The sequence below is a fragment of the Brachyhypopomus gauderio genome, chromosome 2 (genome assembly GCF_052324685.1).
Source record: "Brachyhypopomus gauderio isolate BG-103 chromosome 2, BGAUD_0.2, whole genome shotgun sequence".
Lineage (NCBI taxonomy): Eukaryota > Metazoa > Chordata > Actinopteri > Gymnotiformes > Hypopomidae > Brachyhypopomus > Brachyhypopomus gauderio.
The window spans coordinates 30,502,276-30,524,667 of record NC_135212.1 but is presented as its reverse complement, the minus strand read 5'-3'; the positions used below and the strand labels follow the sequence as shown (position 1 = coordinate 30,524,667).

The following is a 22,392-nucleotide window of genomic DNA, read 5'->3' as shown; positions in this document are numbered from 1 at the left end:
GTGTGTGTGTGTGTGTGTGTGTGTGTGTGCGTGTGCGTGTGTGTGTGCGTGTGTGTGTGAGAGAGAGACAGACAGAGATGGTCAGAAGGGTGATAAGAGGAGCTGTTGGGGAGCAGTGGAGATCAGCCCACTGATACCAGTTATCATAAGTTCTAGGGAAATGTTCTTACAGCAACAAGGAGTATCACTGAGGCCACTCAAATATTGTCACCACATTTGGGTGCATGGACAGTCCATGTCTCAAACCAGTATCTTCTTCATCCTAGACTACAGGGTGCATTTTTGCTGAATGCTTAATACCCATTAAGCTATCCTTCCAACTAAAATCCTATTCACCCATAAAAATATAAAGTTGAATGTCTGAGAAATGGGCCTAATGTAATGTTGTACGATTTCACCTTTGGCATTTACAATAGCAATAGTAGCAATATATCTGTTTAAAAATAGAAGAACAATGTATACAATTTGTAGTTAAACTGAGAGCTAAATCCACAATTTGAAATGTTATAATGAAGAACATTCAAAAAAGATTTTCATCTGAAGAAGGAAGGTTAATGAAGATGGTCATCAACAGAAATCTAATTACTTTTTAAAATGTATATTTTTGTTATAAATAATACACTAAGTACAGTTTTAGGAATGCTTTCAGTTTAACTTTGGCTTATGGTCAGGAAACCTTCTAGATACCAGGTTAGTGTTACAGCATATCTTACCGTGGTAATTTATCCTTATTCTAATCTCGGTTTTTCAAATGGATTTTCATGAACTTGGAGTTAATAGTTTCAGATTAGTCACCAAATCTTCTTTCTGGATTATCTAAAAAAATTCTTTACAATATTTAGAAAATCTATATATTTCTGTCATTCACTCAATTTCTATTTACATTCTCTTTTGAATTGTTTTTAATCCTGTGTGAATCCTGTGAAGCACTATGAGACACATAATTCTATGTATGAAAGGGGCATGTACTTGATAGAAAAGTGAGTTGTTCAAATATTTGTCTGTTTGTTTCTAGCTCAATCAGAGCACTTAGCTCCTCTCAGAACACTGTTATCGTCGCTGTTGTGAAAAGGTTGGTATGATATTTGTCCCATACACATACACACACACACACACACACACACACACACACACACACACACACACACACACACAAACGTATATCAACAATAAAACATTCACACAGCAGCATGCACATGTGCAGACATAATAAGTAGTGTAAAATATGTGTAGAGGGTCTCAATACATTGTGTGGGTGTGCAGTGTTTGGGTTTTGGTATATTTGGGTTGTGTAGTGTTTGTATATATTATTTATTTGGGTGTGTAGTGTGTTTGTTCTCTGTTTGGTTGTGTAATGTTTGTATATATTGTTTGTTTGGGTGTGTAGTGTTTGTGTATTATTTGTTTTTGCTTCTAGGCCGGATCGCGAAGAAGCCACTGTGATGCCTCTGCTTTGTGCTGGATTTAACAGGGTGAGTGGAAGAGTCTGTGTGTTTGCACACACATTTGTGTGCACTTGCATTGTATTAGGTGAGCTTAGTTTAGTTGAGTTTAGTGTAGTTGTTTTCATTGTGATGTCAATGATTTCCCTGCTCTTCTTCATAAACATTTTAAACTTCACTGGAAGCCATCTAGCTGATGTAGATGTACACTATACTTAATGCTACGATGTACACACCTCACTAATATGTCCCCTACACACTAAAGTGTACCCTACACTGCTAGATGTATGCTACATGCTTAGATATACAATACAGATCTACAAAACAATACAAATATTTGTGTAGTGCACATCTAAGTGTGTAGGGTATATTAAGCTTGAGGTGTACATCTGTGTTTATTGTATATCCAAGTGTATTAGAACAGCAGGTCCTCTTATTGTAGTGTGTGTGTTTGTGTGTTTGTGTGTTTGTGTGTGTGTGTGTGTGTGTGTGTGTGTGTGTGTGTGTTTAGCGTTATGTTGAGAATTCCAACATGATGGCCTGCTACAATGAGCTCATTCAACTCCACCATGGAGAGATCCGCGCTCAGATCAAACTTAGGTGACACACACACAGATGCGCACACACTCACACACACAAAATGAGAACAATTTACTCTTGTCGTTATTTACTTTTTTGTTCATGTTTGTGCGTATGTGTTTGTGTGTGTGTGTGTGTGTGTGTGTGTGTGTGTGTGTGTGTGTGTGTGTGTGTGTGTGTGTGTGTGTGTACACTTGTTTTAGAGCCTGTCACGCTATTTTCACAGCGCTGGAACAGAGCCAGGATGCCATCGAGATTAGTAATGAAGACCAACTTATACAGGTAGATTCAGCTAATACATGTGCAAACACACACACACTTGCACTCAAACAGATATGTGCCACTAACACCCACACATATAGATAAGTATAATTAAAACACACACCACTAACAGAGACATACATGCTTATACAGATGTGTACCACTAAAACAAACACACAGTGTCACTAAGGCACACGTATATACAGGTAGTAATTGCTAAAACATTTAAAATAGTTCAGCATAATTATCAGAATTTGAATATTCATCTGTTGAGTGCTTTAATGGCCCCTGGCAGTATAGGGTTAGCTTCATTACAAAACCCATTCTGGAACAACAGACCTGCCGCAAGTCTGCTCATTACATGCTCTCATGAATAGAAATGTAATAGAAACTCAGTTATATATCACACATGCGATTTTTAAAAAAAGAGTGTACAGTTCTATACTTTTTAACATATTTACCATAGCACTATTTAGGGTTGGGTTAGGGAAGCTCTGTACAATAGCAGTGTATTCTGGTTACTCTTTACTATAACACTGTATTCAAATAATGAGACTGATGAATGAAGCTGTTGAATTGGTTTTACATTTTCATTTCAAAATGAGCTTCTAAAGCAGCTAGCTATCCAATGCAATGCTGTCTAAAGTCTTCTAAACGTGTGTGTGTGTGTGTGTGTGTGTGTGTGTGTGTGTGTGTGTGTGTGTGTGTGTGTGTGTGTGTGTGTGTGTGTGTTTGTATCAGTATGTCAACCCTGCATATGAGAATGTGATGGGCTATCAGCGGGGTGAGCTTATGGCAAAGGAGACCATCGAAGTGCCTAAAAGTGAGAAGAACAAACCTGATCTGCTAGAGAACATTAACTCCTGCATCCGCAAAGGAAAGGTGAGGTGCGAGTGAGTGTGCGCGCGTGTGTGTGTGTTTAGAGGTATGAAACAGAGGCTAAAGGCTTACTGTCAAAAATTTGCACATCAGTAAAAGCGGGTGAGAGTACTTCACACAGCAGAAAGGTCACTTGCGTGCGCGCACACACACACACACACACACACACACAACCACATACACATTAATCTACACACATATAGAGGCACATGGGTACATTGGAAAAAGTGTTTGAGCTCTGTAAAGGATGTTACATCAAACATCAAGCCAGCTACCTACACCACCACTCACCACCACCATCTCCAATACACCCCAACACCACCACTCACCACCAACACAACCACCACCACCTCAAATACACCCCTAAACCACACTCACCACCACCACCTCCAATACACCCCAACACCACCATTCACCACCACCACCTCCAATGCACCCCTACACCACCACCACAAAATCTTTGCACCCACCACCACCACCACCAATACTGTCCTGCACCACCTCCAATATCACCCTGCCAACCTCAGGCTCATTTTGCAAGTCTGCTCCATGTGAACATGTGTGTTTTTGTTGCGTGTGTTTCTGCTTGTGTGTGTGTGTGTGGGTCTTTTTCAGGAATGGCAGGGTCTTTATTATGCCAAAAAGAAGAATGGAGACAGTGTCCAGCAAAATGTGAAAATCACACCTGTACTTGGACAGGGAGGGTAAGTGCACCTCAGACTCATGTAAAGCATGTAAAGCTGCTTTAGGACGACAGCTGTTGAAAAAAGCACAAAACAAATAAATCTGACCTTAATGTTTCTGTTTTGGTTCTTGATACATTTCTGTGCTCTTAACAGTTTGACATTTGATCTTTGTCCTACAGTAAAATCAGACACTATGTGTCCATTAACAGGCCTTTAAATGACAATAACAAGGTATGAAACCACTTCAGAACCAACATTGCCTGACGCAAACATTGAAACCAAACTTTTATCATATACCAAACACAGCTGACAATGTCCCTCCAACAGACTGGCCATCCAAATCAGCGCTGGGTAGTATTACAGTATATGTTGCTTAGTGCGATTAATCTCATGAGTAGTATTTAGTGCTATAATGTGTGCTTGTGTGCTATGTGTAAGTGATGAGTAATATTTTTACTTCTGGTCTGTGTTTTTGTGCTCTCTACAGTCTGAACGGTTGAGTGAAAGAGTCCAGGCAGAATCACAGACAGGTATAAAGCTAAGACTGACTTGTCAGTAACATACCTGTAATTTGTGTCTGTTTAGGTTGTATTTCTAACCGGTCATGAGTAGCTAGTGGATCAACATGACAGTACTTGAGTATGTATTTGAGGAGTGTGTGTGTTTGTGAGAATAGTGTGGGGGTAACATTACTGTGTATTTGTGAAGGTATATATGCATGCCTGTGCATGCATGTGCATGTGCGTGCGTGTGTGTGTACACGTGCACACGCATGAGCAATGTAGTTGTGTTTGTTTGAGGAGTTCACATCTTGTGTCTGCTTCTCGTTACACAGACATTCAGTCCAGCAAGCATAAAGACAGACGGAAAGGATCTCTAGATGTTCGATCCACCACATCCCGTGGTAGTGATGGTGAGGAGGTGCAGTAAAAGGAGGGAGGGGTGGGGTTAAGTGTATTAGCACTAATGAGGTGGGGAGAGGTCCTGTGATGGGAAGGTGGTGGGGAGCAGGGTGGGAGTTGTGGTGGGGGGTTCCATTGATGGTGAGATCAGAGAGATGGAGAATGTAAGGGAAGTACATTTGAGCCAAATGTATCAGGACAGCCAGGGGGAGTTCATTCTACCACTTGGTGTTGCTGCATGCATCCTTTGTGTGTTGAGCAATAGCTCAGTCAAACCCTTGTAACCTTTCAGAGAAGAGGCAACAAAACGTTAAAATGAAAAAGAAGTAATCAACCCTTTCATATAGACTATTTTAATAAATTAAATTAAACAAATTAGGCTGATCTAGGGATGTATATCGTCACCACTAAGCTAGATTCGATACACATCTCGATACACTGCCAACGATGCGATATAACTGCAATACTCTGAAACCCCTTGTCGATGCAATGCGATGCGATACAAATGCGATGCGATTCGACACACTCACGAACGTAAGTTGTTGAGCGGGGGGGTTACGAGGGGGTAGCGGCCGCAGAGATGTCCACACCGTGCCGTCTTTTCATGCGTGTCGCCAGGTTCGTTGTGCTACTAACGTATTTAGCCCCACGGCATTGTTTGCAGATTGCGTGACCGCCTCACTGAAGGCGATGCATCGTGAATTCGCCCGCAAATTAAACTCGATGCACGTTGAATCTACCGATGCAGTCGCATCGCAGACATGTGTACCGATTCACCGATGTGAATCGATGAATCTCCACATCCCTAGGCTGATCCATGAAGCTGTTTAGCTGTACTTTAGAGTCCAAATAAAATCCAGTTTGGAATCCAGTATAAGGTCACATATGCTGGTTGGGGAGATGGTGGTTGGCTGCAGAAGGTATAAGACACTGGTCTTGAGGAACAGTGGTTAAAGTTAGGCTGTACTAGAGACAGTGTGGTGAAGAACAGGGATTGATGAATGCTTTTAGTTAAGTAGAAGCTGGTCTAGTTATGACTTTCACTACAGGAGTGAGTGAAGGGAAAGCAGCAAAGGGATGTCACTGAAAACAAGCCATGCATCTTCTAGATTCTAGATGCATTCCATTCTACATGCATTGTGAGGTGTAATGGCACAGAGGAGAAGGTTTGCCAGCAATAAGTTGCACTTGTATGCCCTCAGAAAAATGGTTTAGAGTCATTCAAGCTAAACCTGAATATACCTCAGTCAGTTTTGCTACTTAACAAGGATAGCATTTTATGTGAAGTATATTATAATAAAACTTAGCAAAATGTGTTTTGTAAGATGTGTTGTATTTGCTTGTAATGTTTATATATTGTGAGATGCTTAGACAATCAATGAATTTCAAAGTAATCTGACAATAAAGACCATCATCTTGTATCATAGTATATAAGATGAAACCTGTATCCGAGGGTGGAAAATAGAAAGGTTTTGAGTATCACCAGCATAGAAATGGCATGTGAAAAATGTGGATATGACCTCACTAAGAGAATGGATATATCTGGAGGGGTTAGACGTAACTGAAGCAAACCATTGCCATCCCGTGCCCCTAATACTAAAACTGGTGAGGAAAAACACAAGACTTTTGTGATTGACAGTGTTGAAGGCTGCTTAGAGATCAAGTAGAATCAGGACAGATAATGGATTGGCTGATCTTGCAGATTCTCCGTAATAACCATTCTCCAAATAAGTGCCATTTACAAGTTCAGCTATAGTGTATGCATAAAGACAGGCTCTTGATTATAAACAGAACATTCAAGAATTTTAGAAGGAAAAGACATATGTGGTGCTGGTTTGTATTTACAGGTAGCTGTCAAGTGACTTGTGTGGTATAACAATATTTGTGTTCAGTTGCGTGGCTGTGCTTCTGTGTTTGGTATGACCGCTGATATTTTTTTGTGGCTGTAATTGTGTGTTTGGTGTTATTTTACAGGTGTATTTTGTGTGATTCTTACAGGAAGTTCTCAGAGGAGACACTCCTCCATGGCTCGAATCCACTCCATGACCATAGAAGCTCCCATCACAAAGGTACCTTTTATACGTGTGTGTGTGTGTGTGTGTGTGTGTGTGTGTGTGTGTGTGTGTGTGTGTGTGTGTGTGTGTGTGTGTGTGTGTGTGTGTGTGTGTGTGTGTAATTGCCTAAGTTTACTTGAGCATAGCTAACTTGTGCATGTGTATGTATGTCAGTATATTTATGAAAGTGTATTGTTCTCTGTCTCATGTGTGTGGAAATGTGTTTGTAGGTGATAAATATAATAAACGCAGCCCAGGAGAGCAGTCCCATGCCAGTGGCAGAGGCTCTGGACCGGGTGCTGGAGATCCTTAGGACGACGGAGCTCTACTCTCCTCAGCTTGGTACCAAGGACGAGGATCCCCACACCAGTGACCTCGTTGGGGGGCTCATGACGGTGATGGACACACTTGTATCCACATACAACCATTACACAAGCATTTCTATTTACACACCAATGTAATGTAGGGTTTGAGTTAGTGGTTCAGATTTCTCCCCATGGGTTACAGCTAGCAGGTGGTGTTGCTGAATCTGGCGTGTAGCAATGTTTTCCTGGTTACTGTATTTTTGTTCAATAGACAAAATGGTTAAAAATACGCTAGCAACCAAAGATTTAGTGAAGTTATGTTTGGGTAAGGGTTTTTAGTTTATAGTTTGTGTACTGGGGTTATAGTGAGAGTTACAGCATTGAGGCTCCTTAACTACTTTGTGTGTAGTCTGAATTTGAGTTGTTTAAGAAAGTATGTGTGTGCATGCTTGTGTGTAATAGCCTAAAATAACCTGTGTGAACATAAGCCCTGGTACAACCTCAGACAATGAGGTCAGAGATAAAACTCTTACTTCACACCATTCTTTCTGTGACACACACACACACACACACACACAGAGACAATTGTCCACACAATTTAAAAACAGTGCGTTTTATAAGTATTATATATACTTATAAAACACAAATCAGAAGCACACATCAACAACTGATAGGACAAATTGTATTATCAACAGAAAACGTGTTTGGATGTGTGCTCTCATTATCGACAGAAATCATCATGTGTTTATATATGTGGTCTTATTTAGGATGGGCTGCGCAGGTTATCAGGAAACGAGTACATCTTCTCGACAAAACGTAAGTTCTGTCCTAAGATCTACATTATAGCTACAAACTCTCAGCTATTGTCTCACTTTCAGCATTTGAATGGGAAAAACATCCATAATCCACCTGTATATAATCTAAATCTAAAACTAAAAACCCCTGGCATTAGAGAGTTAGGTGGTGCAGAGGCAACACACTCCCAGCTGGAATCAGCACATCTTTTTCTGTAATCAAAATTGAACAATGTAGAAGTAAGAAGAAAATAATCTGCCTTCAACTTACAGTGGCCATAACTCTTTATAAAGATTTGTTGAATCCATGTAGAATTATAAAGACAAATATGCCTTCAGCTTTATGGTGACCAAAACTCTTTATAAAGACGTGCTGAATCCATGTAGAATTTTACCTGGGCAGCATTTCTTCACTTTATCTACTGCTCTAGAGTTTGTCAGGCTCAAAGTAGTGCAAGCACAGACCTGGTGATTGTCTTATAAAAGTGAAAACCTTGTTTTCCAGCCCATAATAATGTTAATAATTTTCCTCACTTATTTATAAGGTATAGCATTTTACTACGGATTATTTTGACTTAAAAACTGAAAGTACTTATTTCTTGTTTGGACATTGCACAACGTGTATAATTGCAGTATTAAAATGGAACTTAGGTCAAATCACTTTCATATATTTCACCTAAAGTCAGTTATATGTTGTCCTAAGGTGTGACTTTACAGATGAAAAACTGTTGAGCCTTCTATGCATCCGTCACATCTGACACATTCGCTCCTTTGATGCAGCCTGAACATTATGCAAGAAAAACATCATTATGCTAATTGTTACTTCATTACATTAATTAGACTTTTAATAACATTAATTAGTCTTTTAAACATTAATTAGGATGTCAAACAACAAGAATTATGCAATTAAACTACATTAATTTGACTACTAAATCACACTGTGGAAAATATATTTCACAGAACCACATCATATGCCGAGTCACTTGAGCACTCCCGTGTCTCTGAATGACATCCCTCCACGTGTGGCACAAACCATGGAAAATGAGGACTCGTGGGAGTTTGACATCTTTAGCCTGGAGGCAGCCACCTTGAAACGGTACAAGACACAATGGCATTATGAGAGTTAAGCTCAGCTCAACAAAAACCTTTATTTATGTAGCCTTGAACCCAACTTAAACTAGAGACTTGTTTACAGTGGAGCTTCTGCTGCAGAGTAAATGACTAAATGTTTGAAGGGGCAACAAGAACTACCCCATTTAGGCTGCAGAGTCTGACTGCTGCTGTTTTACACAGAAAAAGAAAACCAGCTTATTATTTTCCCACCAGGCCTTTGACGTATTTGGGGTTGAAAGTCTTCTCACGGTTCGGTGTCTGTGAGTTTCTGAGCTGTCCAGAAGCCACGTTGCGTTCCTGGCTGCAGGTTATTGAAGCAAATTATCATGCCAGCAACTCGTACCACAACTCCACTCATGCAGCTGATGTCCTGCATGCCACTGCCTACTTCCTCTGTAAGGAGCGTGTGAAGGTGCGTGTACCCTCCTGCTGCACAGCATATTGCTGATTATCACATTATTGGCCTTTTACTGATGGAGAAGAAGACATGCAAATGAACCTTCTAACAAGGCAGTTTAATGTTCGCTTTTAATGTCTTGGTGTGTGTACTGTACCAAGTTCTTTTTTTTTTAGTAGTATTTTTAGTAATATCCCCTGTATTACATATTTTATTCTCCTGCCCTGAGCAGAGCTCATGTATCTAAACATCTAATTGTAAGCAAAATCCTTTGACTTACTTAATTGAAACTCAGTGGTAACTTAATTCTGTAAAAGTGACAAATTTATCAGCATTATTTTGAGTAAAATCAAAACAACCAAAGATCGCACAGTCACATAAATAGGAGTTTGATGAGAGATCACAGGCTTACATCTGATGTTGATGAGAAGTTATATTTACCTGGACAGAGTTGGAAGGGTTACTTTGTGTTAGAGATTATAACATAATGTTCCATTAGAGATTAGGGATTACAAAATGTGTTTTATCTTAATGCAAAGGATTGCTTTTTTAAGTAAAGTAATCTGATTACGCTCTACTACTTTTGGATTACATTGAACCCAATAACCCAGCGGGCCACCCAATGTAGGATGGGTTCCCTTTTGAGTCTTGCTCCTCCCAAGGTTTTCTCCCTGCCAAAGTAGGGAGATTTTCCTTGCCACTGTAACTCCTGGCTTGATCGTTAGGAATCTGGACCCTTACGATTGTAAAACTGCTTTGTGACATGTTGTAAAAAGCACAATATAAATACACTTGACTTTGATAATAACTACCAAATGCTATTAACCCATTAACTGCCAAAGAATTTGGGAACACGGGTCCACCACAGTACCAATGTGCATAAACAGGAACTTGCTGATGCAGAATAACTTGCCCTCCATGTATCAGAAATTAAAGCTCTCTTAAACTGAGGAGTCAATTATCATTTTAAGTGCACTGTTTTATAAAATCTGGCATAGCACTAATGTACGTACTTCAATGTTTTGACTAGATTTGCAGAAGTGAACAATAAATAGTACATTATATGTGGCACACTATGTGTAGGTTTGTGAAAAACAAACGATCAAAAGACTTTCCAATTTTCCCCCTACTGGTGCTCTGCTATCCTGGCTTAGATCCTATTAAACACATATGTTCTGTCGCACAAGCTATGGTCCTCTGACACTGGAATGTTGGCTGTCCACAGATGTAGTGTTCTGGTATGTCTGGTGGGTCTCTTATTGGTGCTGCCTCCACCCTCTGGAACTTGTTACCATTATTTTTTTTACTTGCACCTGTCTTTCTACTTTAATTTAGTTAATATTAAGACTCATCTTTTCCCATAACACTTTCACACCCTCTTAACTACTAGTCCTGTTTCTTTGAAATTGTAAAATGATCTTGGATATGTGATTATTTGTTATTTATTTATTAGAACATTTGAAAAAATCCTTACAAATGCCTGTGTGAAATATTAGCCCCAAATGCACACAGAAGGAACCCAATGCATATTACATATTTTAAACCTTTATTTTAAAGGTATCATAGAAACCATTCACTTAGTAAGAACAAGTTGAAAAGTGAGGTAGTAGGAAGAAAGAAAAATAAGTTATCCTTGTTTTAATATTTCTTTAATGTACCAGTAATCTGATTACTGCATTTGTTTCTGTAACTGTAACGTAATGGTTCCCTTTTTGTACCTGGATGCATAATGCCATTTCATGTATTCTGTTACTACTCAACTATGTATCCGAGGTTGATGAGAGATTGTATACTCACCTGGAATGTCTGGCATTGATAAGGATGTTCACAGCACACAGTTGATTGGTTAGAGGGCCTTCTGCAATATCACTGACACAAGGCCAATACTGTGATGATCACTAACAAACAGCACATTGTTCACCTGCTCAGAAAGCAAGCAACATGTTCAGGCAGAGGGAAAGAAGATATGGATAAACCCAAATGTGCCAAACCTCTACCTTCTTATTGAATAGTCCTCAGATAATATCAACTTGTAATGGTAATTCCCTGTTGAAAATTGGGCACAAAATGGTTGTCTTCCGTTGGATGGTTGTGAGGTTTTTACACATGTTCTCCCTCTGTCATGGTAATTTCAGCAAAGTCTGGATCCAATTGATGAGGTGGCAGCTCTGATTGCAGCGACGGTGCATGATGTGGATCACCCAGGCCGAACAAACTCCTTCTTGTGTAACGCGGGGAGTGAACTGGCTATCCTGTACAATGACACAGCTGTGCTGGAGAGTCACCATGCTGCCCTGGCCTTTCAGCTCAGCACTCGAGACGACAAGTGCAACATCTTCAAGAATATAGAGAGGTAAACATACTATCCACTCCCCTATCCACATACACCAAATTTTATCTGCACAATTCATAATGTGAGTTCTGGTAATGGCGATTGTGGTATTCCTCTCCACACAGGAACGAGTACCGTAGTCTGAGGCAAGCTATCATAGACATGGTGCTGGCCACTGAAATGACCAAACACTTTGAACATGTCAACAAATTCGTCAACAGCATTAACAAACCACTTGCTGCCTTGGAAGAAAATGGGGTGAGACTTGCCAGGCTCATGCAGACGTGGGTGCACGCACATGAGTACACACATTCGCGTGCGCGAGCACACACACACACACACACACACACACACACACACACACACACACACACCTTCACGCTTACACACACACGCACACATGCAGACAAGAGGGCGCACTTTCACTCCTTTATGCATGTCACTTGCATTCCCCTCATTTACACATCAGGTCACATACATTCCCTCATTTACATATATACAGATATAGTGAGCAGTTGGTGCAGTTACTAATTTAGCTGACTTTGATTTGACATTCTCGTGGCTAATCTAAAAATTTTCACAACAGACTTGTGGCTGTGGTTCAGATGGTTCATAAATATAGTTGTGTGTTTGTGTGTGTTTGTTTGTGTGTTTGTGTGTATTTGTTTGTGTGTGTGCGTGCGCGTGTGTGTGTGTATACATTAATTATGCATGTTTGTGCAAGTGAGTATGTATGGGTGCATGTGTGTGTGGCAGTAAGGGGGAATGTGGTGTGCTGGTAGCAGGTTTCTCATGCTGGTGTGGAATGCAGCACTGCTTTATCCATAATCACCAACTCCTTGTCCCATTCCAAACCTACCTCAAACCCTTAACCCCCTGTCTCCGGCCAAACCTACCCAATCCCCCTATGCTCTGTGCCACCAAAAAACCTCACAACCCCCTATACCACCCCAAACTTACCTCATACCCTCCCCAATACGCACACACATACCTCATCATGTTTAGACCTTTCTGACTTATACCCCTACCCAGAACTCTCTCACAAACTGCCCAATACCTCTTATGAACCTCTCTTAAAAGCTCAGCTACCCCTGACCTCCTGACTGCCTCTACCAGCGCTGTGTATGAGCTGCAGTTCTGTTCCCTGCAGGGAAACGGGGACGAGGACGCAGTGAAGGGCATCCTCACTGTGCCAGAGAACCGGATCCTGGTTAAGCGCATGCTGATAAAGTGTGCAGACATCTCCAACCCCTGCAGACCCCTGGAGCTGTGCATCGAGTGGGCCGGACGCATTTCAGAGGAATATTTTGCACAGGTCGGCTTCTCAAACACTGCAGTTTGCTAAGAAGCCTGTGTCCGATTTCTGGGAACAGACTATGATTCCCAGCAATGCCAGAACCATCCATATCTGGTGTACACAAACACTTTCGGGTATACGCCCACTCCCTCCTTAACAGTTCTCAGTGATGCAGTTTAGTTATGGGTAGCTCTAGAGTTCTATACACAGTACTGGGCAGTTAGGGATTCACTCCAAGTGCATTTATTTGACCTACAGAGTGTCAGGTGCAGCCACTTGACATGTCATTCGGTAACTGACTGTACTGTTTGAGGAAGAAACATGTCAGCTCTCATGTTCCCACGGAGAACCCTGGTAGAAATTTCTGAAACATTTGCACTAGTGTGTGTTCACATACACTTACCTCTGGAGCTCTCATTTGAAGGTTCTTCTAGAGTCATATGTGTCTGTTTTTGTGTTTTGTGTGTTTGTGGATGCATGTGGATTTCGAGAAATAGACAGATGAGGAGAAGAGACAGGGGCTGCCTGTAGTCATGCCTGTGTTTGACCGGAACACCTGCAGCATTCCCAAATCCCAGATCTCCTTCATCGACTACTTCATCACAGACATGTTCGATGCCTGGGATGGTACACATGTCCACACACACACACACACACACACACACACACACACACACACACACACACATTGTGGAATGATTATGATTCTGTAAGTCTGATTTATTTGCTCTGTGATTTTTTTTTCTCTACAGCATTTGCAGACCTGCCAAATCTCATGCAGCATCTAGACAACAACTTTAAGTATTGGAAAGGCCTGGATGAACGCAAACTACACAGTCTACGGCCACCTCCCGAGTAGCAATTACACAAACACACACGAGCACACACACTCTGCCGGTGAACATTCTGTTTGACACAGCTCCATCTCGATCCACCTTTAGTACCTTTTTCTCTCACTCTTACACAAACACACACACACTGTGCATTAATTGGGACAATGGGGTGTGACGTAGGAGAGTGGTGTATGAGATGCAGATGAACTGCATTGCCCCCTGCTGCTTGAGACTAGGTGCTGCTGGGAACAGCTACATCTGTGTGGACTCCACATGAGAGCTTTCTGTGTACAGCTTTACAGGGTGTGTATGCGTGTGCATGAGAGAGACTTCCATGTGGAGGAAACCAAGAGAGCCACATTTGGGCTGATCCAATGGAAACACTAAAAAAAAAAAAGCACTTCGTCCATCATCCCTTCATCCAACTCCTGCCTTCACATGTTAGTTTGTTTGTTGCTTGGTTGGTGGATTACGTGGCTGTCTGCATGGCTGCTGGACTCTGAGCCCCTAGAAACAGCAGTGCAAGAGCCTGGGACATGTTCACCTAGATGTCTGAGAACCAGACTCCAGAACTGCAACAGCTTCATAATGCTCTTCACTCCATCATACCAAACTATTTATTTTGCTCTAGGTGTTTTCTTGTTTTCTATAGTAAAATTAAAGATGAGAATGGTTTATTAGCTAAAAAAACACATAAGAATACAAAATGAAAAATATGAAAAGCCAAAGTTGATTAACATACATAAATTATAATCTTATGAGTCTCGTCTGTATTTAAAATCCATAGATTTAAAAAAAAAAAAAAACATTAACATAAAATGTTTTTCTTTTTTACTGAATGAAGTAGTTTGAATCTTCCTATTGCACTGTAATGGATGAACATATTGTCTGTCATATGTGAGAAACGGTGACCCAAGAGGCAGAATAATGTGGGAGAGTGAATGAGTGAATGAGTGAATGAGTGAATGAGTGAATGAGTGAATGAGTGTGTGTGTGTGTGTGTGTGTGTGTGTGTGTGTGTGTGTGTGTGTGTGTGTGTGTGTGTGTGTGTGTGTGTGTGTGTGTGTGTGTGTGTGTGTGTGTGTGTGTTCATGTTCCTGCAGGTGTGTTTGCCAGTGCCTCAATAGAAGGCAGAAATGCAGGGGATGGGGGTTATGCTCTGTACAGCATGGCTTTCAATAAGAGCAAAAATCTGTGAAAATGTTTGGACTTGAAAGATTTTTTTCTCCCAGAATTTTTTATATCTGATTTATCCTACTGAAAAGACTGCCTTATTTTATACAATATTTATACAGCACATCCCACTGTCTAAATACAAAGGACATCTGGACTTTTTATTAAACATAGTAAGAAAGTTATGTTAAGTAAATCACAATATTTTTGTATAGACTTTGAATTTTACACTGGAGAAAAAGGCAAGCCATTTCTATCTGGATCTTTGTGAAATGTTTATCCATTGGAAGGTATAAGCTACATTTTGTTTTGAAATGCAGAATATAAAAAAGTTGTCTTTGACCGTCTGTCCTCGGAATTATGTACAGCGCTTCTTTCGATCAGGTGCATTGCTCTTCCGGCACTAGTGTGTTATGCAGGCATGCAGTGGTACGGACTCCTGTATGTACATGACACCAAGTGACATTTAACCCGTCTCTGCTCTAGGTCACAACAAAAATGTTTTGCGTTTAACATTTTGAAAAACCATGCTTGCCCTAATCCAACTAGCAGCAAATGTGTCCTTAAAACACTGAAGGGGTCTCTCTGTCTTTCCTTCTCTCTAGATTTCAGTTATTCTTTCAACCAGGGCTTGTTTTTTATTCTGATTCAACACTACAGCACAACGAAAAGGGAAAAAATAGAGGAAATGATAATGAAACTGACTGTCTTCCTGGCTACATTATGCACTTCAGTGCTTACTGTGTGCCATGCTGTGATCCTCACTGCTGCAGTGTCGATGCACACGTGGGCCTGCATGAATCCCTCAGGCACCACAATGTGAGACACTATTGGTCTGGGAACTCCTCTGTGCATAACAAGTAAAAAATTATTTTTGAAAAATAAGCCTTCTTTTACTCTGAGGAGTTTGTTCTGTCTCCTTGCAATAACGCAAATGCGTAAATATAAACCACTGTTTTTAGATTTACATATATGTTGCACATACAGACTCTCATCGGCTTATTCCAGATATGTGTTTGCTAGTGTCTGCTGGATAAGAAGGAAATAGAGGGGATTTTTGCCCTATTAAATTGAAGAATAGCCCTTGTCCTATAATAATCAATTAAAATATTTCAAATGTCCAGTCCTTGTTTGATGTGGCCCAGCAATATGCTGGGTTTGGTCCTTAAAAGTCTGATGCATCCGATTTATGCTCTGCCTTTACCCAGGAGTCACAGGAAGACACGGTGCATAACATCACTGTGAACTACCAGCCAGTTGTTCAGTGATTACAGAAACCTGCACTGTGTCTATATTTTAGGGCAGGGACATGAGTATCCAAGACTTGAATATACTGTAAAACTAGGCCAGCTAATGCTATATATAGTTAGAATGTTAACCAGATCCCTAAGCTGTAATTTGACCCTTTCTATTGTGATTAATTAATATGATATTACCTTGGCTGAACAACTTAGAAACTAGTCTGCAAACAGTCATACAATAATGTATTGTATGAAATAGCTGAAATATTGTTGAAATAACTGTCCTGTAAGGTAGGCCCATCATTTTGGACAATCTTCAAAATTGCAAGATGGCTATATCTGAGCCTGTTGTGCCATGGGTTATTTTTGTTTAAACTATGAGCCATCTTGTTTGTCTAAAGAACCAACCAGCCCATGTTTGTTCAGTAGACTCCCTAGGACTATATACATTGTCAAAACTGCTGGGAAATATCATATTCAAATTATAGCTATATATGTAGTGATTTACCTATAGTGATATAGGTATGCTTATCACCCTCAAGTTATTCTAGTTTATCCAGACTATTTCATTGTTCACTGAATGTGGTTAAGTGTCTCTTTAAAGCTTTTTGTTTTGGTTTTTTTTTTTTTACTAAACCTTTAAGATTTATTGTCATAAATATTGAAGCTAATTTACCATTGTTTCAAAGCCTTGAAAATAATAAAGGCAAATGTGATGCTAAAATTGGAAGGACCACTGGTTCTGCGTCCAAACAGGATTGTGAACGCTGTACGGCCTTTTCAGCGAGTCCTTTTTTCTTCCAGGGAGACGTGCGTAAGAATGCTGACGTGTTTCCGGTCGGGGTAGTCGCTGTCGCTGTTTCTAGACGAGGCCTTATAAGCAGTGGCGAGCAGCCAAAGAAACCGAAGTGAGGAAAAACTGATGCATATCGACGGAGTTTGAGTAAACGATTGACTGTTGGGATTTAATAAATGCAAATGGCATCAGGGACACCGTAAGTTTGTCAATTTTATTATTTACAATTCCATCAAATAACGGCTATATTGGCTACCTACATAAAACAATCCTATTGGCTATCTAGCTATATCCAGTAAGTGTAACATCATTTGAAGCGGTTTAGTGAAAAGCTAACCATCCAAATGTAATCAGACTGTCTAGGGCCTCGATGCGTTTGTGATATAATTATAAATGCAATCCGATGAGCTACCTATCTAATATAATTTATGATTAGCTAAAAGGTAACCGTTATGCTAGACACGCTAGCATAACGTAGGTCTATTGTAACGTTAACGTTGGTGGTGGTTTTTCGGTATGCTATCTAGTAAAACGAATTCAAGATGGAGGGTTTGAAAGCAGGCTCTTTAAGTTATAGAGTCTAGCTGATACTAACCTCCTATACTAAAGAAACGTAGGAGAACAGGCTAACTGCTAAGATGTAGTTACGGCCTACTAGACCTACTAACACCGCTAGATTACGTTCCATGGCAAACTCTTACGTGCCTCGGTCTGTTCTGTTACGGTTTTAGGTGTCTGAACAGCAGATGGGATCAACCCAAGTCAAAGACAGATATGCTACAGGGCATTCTGGGAAATGTGTCCCATGCACTCTCTACCCATGTGGGGTCAGCTCCTGTAAACTCTGCGGCCACGGGTCCGAGTTCAGCTATCGGTAACGCGCTGTTCTCCACGGCCCAGTCTGCAGCAGGCGCCTGTGCACCAGCACAGTACTCCACTGCAGGGAGCACTCCCCCACAAGGTGGGGTGGAGATGGCAGCTGCGATGGCTGCCAAAATTAACGCAATGCTGATGGCCAAGGGAAAGCTCAAGCCTCTACAGCCTTTGCCCAGCAAGGTACTATATTCAGCCCACAACATTTCTATCCATATAATAATGTATCTAGTGTTATGACCTGTCATTACATGGAATCTTCCTGTGTCCAGGCACCCCCTTGTGTGTTACCACCTAGCAGCAATGAGGAAGTAGTGGTTACCGAGGTGGACATTAATGATGTACCTGTTAACTGTAGAAACCTGCTCACCAAAGGCAAAACTCAGGAGGAGGTTTGTGTCATTTGAACATGATCTAGGTGCTCAATTTACAGAGCGGATACCTAATGAATCTCTGGCCCTCAGATCCGACAGCACAGTGGAGCTGTTGTTTCAACTAAAGGCCTCTACATGAGCGATGCAGAGAAATCCACAAACACGGGAGTGTATGTATCTGTGGAATACGGTCTTGTGTGCTAGCTTTATGTTGGTTGTATTTCTAACTGGTTCTCTTTATGCAGAGAGCGCCCTTTATATCTGCACGTGCAGGGTCGCACTCAGGATGAAGTGAACAGTATGTGATTTTCATTCTTCCTACTTAGCAGATAGGCACGTGAGCTTATTGGTTGGTGACTGGAGCTTATTGGTTGGTGACTGACCCATGTTGTCTCCTCAGAGGCTGTGATGCGGATTAAGGAGATCATCTCGGAGGATGTGTTGCGGGCATCGGGGGGGCAGCAGCCTGCTGTGATGCCCCCAGTCCCTGTTTACCCCCAGCCTCCCCGCCCCGCGACCCCTGCACAGCCACTGCGACCCCACCTCCCCCCAAACTCCCGCCCCCCTAATGCCCCTGTAACACCTGCGCACAGACCTCCACCTCCTCATTCAGGGGTATGTACCTCCCTCCTGTGCTCATCAGGGCAGGGTAGAGGGACAGTGTGTTTGGAGGTAAATGAAGGCGAGGCCAATGAAGACTATGTGGCTCTTGCTGATACTCACCTCCCACAGCAACAGCAGGGAGAAACTGGCCATGAGACAGTGATCCTGGTCTGCACTGCTCCTGCTCACACACATTCGCACAGCTTGCTTTTATACACAAACTGCTGTAGCCTTTCTTCAGTGTAGTATGTTTCAGAACAGGGTATTTTATTACCTTAGCTAAATATTCTACATTGCTGTCTTGTCATCTTTTTAAAGATTTACTGTAGATTTCACACTTTCTTTTAGCAGCTGGCTAATTCGTTCAGTGTAGTGTTATAGGTAGGTTTGGAGGTAGAGCAGTTGAGTGTAGTGGTGTTTAAGGAGATTTGGAGGTAGAGCAGCTAAGTGTAGTGTGTAATTGATTGTGCCTCTGGTGCTGGTTGCAGAGTTTTGTGCACACTAAGATATTTGTAGGCTTGGACCAGTCGCTGCCGGCGTTCAACGTGAACGAGAGAGTGGAGGGCCCGAATGGCTCATACCTGCAGCATATCCAGACAGAGACGGGCGCACGCGTGTTCCTCCGGGGGAAAGGCTCTGGATACATCGAGCAGGCGTCGCGCCGAGAGAGCTTTGAACCGCTCTATCTCTATATCAGGTCTGGAAGCTCAAGCTGTGGGCCACACTCATACACTCCCTCGCATTTTGATCATCACTTGGGTGCTGTTGCTTTCAGTAACTGACTGCGTGGCTGACTTGTATAATTAATTTTATTTTTGTTTTTTGTAATGTATAGTCACCCAAACCCTGCGGGACTGGAAGCAGCTAAGAAACTGTGTGAGAGCCTTTTAGAGACGGTGTGTACTTCTGATCCAATTTGTGAACCAACATTCACCCTTGCGTGTAATTCCAGCTGCTGTCCTCCAGAATTGCAATGCTGTTAGCATTAACAACTATTTTAAGGAAATACAGTTGATCGGCTCAGGCACTGTTAGTTATACTGTAAATTGAACAGTAAATGTGATCAATGTTTGCTTTCACAATGACACTGGTTTATATATGTAGACAAACCGTGTTGATTTTGTGCAGGTACGGGCGGAACACGCACGTATGCTGTCTGTGTACACGGCAACAGGTTCCACACAAGGTACTTCTGCTTCCACCTGCTCCAATTTAACAATCCCACTTCACCTAGCCTGTGTGATCATGAGGCATGTGACTGTGATAATAAAATTGTGATCTGTTATTGGACTTTAGTCTACCCAAACCAAGGATACCCCAGTGGCAGCACTTACAGCAGCCAGTCCTGGTATGGCTACCCCAGTGCTTACCCAGCGTACCCGGCTTCTGGAGGATACTGGGGCAGCTCAAATGGCTCCCCCAGCCAAGCCAGCCTCTCCTCCACCCCACCCTCTCAGGGCATGGTGCAGTATCCTGTATGTTCCCGTCAACAAGCCACTTTTCTCTTGCAGGTTAGTCCTGGGCATGTACATGTATTTACACACAGCCTCTAGGCACCGTATTAAACTCTTAAGTCTCTTATAAATGCAGGCATGAAAATGGGTCAGGAGTTAAAAAGGTGAGAAGGCCGGGTTGGGGGGGTGGGGGGGTGGGATAGGCCTGCCTATCTACCTATCCTACCTAGACAGATTTTCATGCCTGTAAATGTCTGGTCTGGTCAGTGTATTAAATTCCATGATGATGTTTCCGTTTGTGGGGTGGGGGTGTGCATGGGTATGGATCAGGAGGAGGGAAGAACATCAGAAGAGAAACTGAATGATGATTCAAGCAGCCAAAAATCCAGGAGTCCAAAGAGACACTTTCTGGAAAACAGTGACAAAATCCAGGAGATTCCAGAGGTAAGGGCTGTGGTCAAACCTTCATGAGGAGAGTCATGAATGTCATTGTGGAGTCAATGGAGTGCTAGCTAGCTATCTTCGCTAACTGCACAAGGAACAGCTAAAGTCTGTATTCATAGCCTCGTGCAGCTACTGGTCATGTGTTAGTTGCCATTTGGCTTAGTACAGTACTGCAGTTTAGCTTGCTGAGATGGAGTCGTTCTTGTTCTCATTCAGATTTGAGGTCACTAGGTGTCAAATAAGGACAAACCAAATTTGAGGAACTGTAGCTGTAAGGAATCTGTGCCTGTCTGACCACACAGTCTAGTCGTAGTGATAGTGTTTCTTGCTCTTTCAAATATTAGCCAAGCAACCCTAATGATCCAGTGAAGACTGTGTCAGGTGTTGATGAAAGCAGATCAGATGGGTAAGTTCCATACAGTGCCCTCTAGTGTTAATCTCTTTTTCCTATGCTCTCAATTTACATTCAACAAAATTTAGATGCTTTACTCAGGCCAGATCATACACACACTGATTAAATAAAGTGTGTGTGTGTGTGTGTGTGTGTGTGTGTGTGTGTGTGTGTGTGTGTGTGTGTGTGTGTGTGTGTGTGTGTGGCAAAACTGTTGGGATTGGGTTTAGAATGCTGATGCCGCCACCTCCGGTACCAGTATCTGTGCTCCCAACAATGCGCAAGAGACCGATAGAAACGGAGAGTTCGGATCCGGCGCACTCTCACCCTGGTACAAACTACTCTTACATATGGATACTGTTAAATGTACACAGGCTTTAGTAGGATCAGAGTAAAAGGGTGCTCGTTTTCTCATTTTATATAGTTTTTTAAAGTCTCACAACATACAGAATACTCTTGCCCTCACACAAGTAACTTGATCTCTCCGTCTCTCTCAGCCCCTGTGGAAGATGAGGGGAAGAGGTTGAAGGTCACAATGGACTCCTCTGGGCTTGTCCCGTATGGAGGAGACTCCTCAGATGAAGAAGAGGAGAGGACTCGAAGTGAGAAGACGAATAGTTCATAGAGTTTTTACACACACACACAGACACATTGTTCCCCTGCCATGTCAACAGCACACCCCCAAATCCCCAGAACTAAACCGTCCAGCAGACACCACATTAATGGAACTTTTCTGATTTTGGAAAATGGTGAAACTGTTCCTATGGAATACAGTAATAAAACCTATAATACTGCTTTAGTCTTGGGTTTTTGTTTATATTCCATGTAGGGTCATTTTACATGTACTAAACATATGTGGTATTTCACCAGGGTACCCGCGGGTCCTTAAAAAGTCTTAAAATGTCTTAAATTTAGTTTTCCATATTCAAGGCCTAAAAATGTCTTAAAATGTCTGGAATTTTATGAGGGGAGGCATTAAATTATTATAAGTGTGTAATGTTCAGTTGTTCTGGCGCGATGTGAACTTTGCCGAATCTAGCGCTAATGCAGAAAATAAACGCTCCAGGGTCCTAGTGCTAGATTCCTAGCGTTGGAATATACGGCCTCAACAACGTCAACAATTTTCGTTCTCAAACCCCCCCACCCCCCGTCAACGATGTGGAACACAC

The 22,392-nt window shown here is 41.8% G+C and overlaps 2 protein-coding genes across 7 annotated transcripts in view; both read left to right on the top strand.

Annotated features, from left to right (window-relative positions):
- The window catches only part of pde8a (phosphodiesterase 8A), a 140,503-nt gene extending 124,335 nt beyond the window's left edge, over positions 1–16,168 (top strand). For 3 of the 6 annotated variants that reach the window (XM_076993726.1, XM_076993728.1, XM_076993731.1), the window contains 19 exons: positions 1,016–1,072; positions 1,418–1,472; positions 1,954–2,042; positions 2,225–2,303; positions 3,024–3,164; positions 3,777–3,865; positions 4,027–4,078; positions 4,335–4,377; positions 4,683–4,760; positions 6,748–6,818; positions 7,034–7,198; positions 7,876–7,924; positions 8,863–8,998; positions 9,229–9,427; positions 11,548–11,765; positions 11,870–12,002; positions 12,895–13,059; positions 13,539–13,668; positions 13,794–16,168. In XM_076993726.1, the coding sequence (XP_076849841.1) occupies positions 1,016–1,072; positions 1,418–1,472; positions 1,954–2,042; positions 2,225–2,303; positions 3,024–3,164; positions 3,777–3,865; positions 4,027–4,078; positions 4,335–4,377; positions 4,683–4,760; positions 6,748–6,818; positions 7,034–7,198; positions 7,876–7,924; positions 8,863–8,998; positions 9,229–9,427; positions 11,548–11,765; positions 11,870–12,002; positions 12,895–13,059; positions 13,539–13,668; positions 13,794–13,900 (2,056 nt within the window). In that variant the 3' untranslated portion in view covers positions 13,901–16,168. Of the gene's footprint in view, positions 1–1,015; positions 1,073–1,387; positions 1,473–1,953; positions 2,043–2,224; positions 2,304–3,023; positions 3,165–3,776; positions 3,866–4,026; positions 4,079–4,334; positions 4,378–4,682; positions 4,761–6,747; positions 6,819–7,033; positions 7,199–7,875; positions 7,925–8,862; positions 8,999–9,228; positions 9,428–11,547; positions 11,766–11,869; positions 12,003–12,894; positions 13,060–13,538; positions 13,669–13,793 lie in introns of all 6 variants that reach the window. The other 3 variants (XM_076993727.1, XM_076993729.1, XM_076993730.1) reach the window with 1 other exon arrangement.
- Positions 16,169–17,097: 929 nt separating this feature from the next.
- LOC143498854 (KH homology domain-containing protein 4-like) lies at positions 17,098–22,017 on the top strand. Its single transcript, XM_076993738.1, has 14 exons — positions 17,098–17,283; positions 17,816–18,140; positions 18,230–18,349; positions 18,422–18,501; positions 18,577–18,629; positions 18,732–18,946; positions 19,423–19,631; positions 19,770–19,830; positions 20,063–20,120; positions 20,231–20,445; positions 20,719–20,832; positions 21,177–21,238; positions 21,454–21,554; positions 21,721–22,017. Exons 1-14 carry the CDS (start codon positions 17,261–17,263, stop codon positions 21,846–21,848), a joined length of 1,764 nt encoding a protein of 587 aa, XP_076849853.1. The 5' UTR covers positions 17,098–17,260; the 3' UTR covers positions 21,849–22,017.
- Positions 22,018–22,392: the final 375 nt, after the last annotated feature.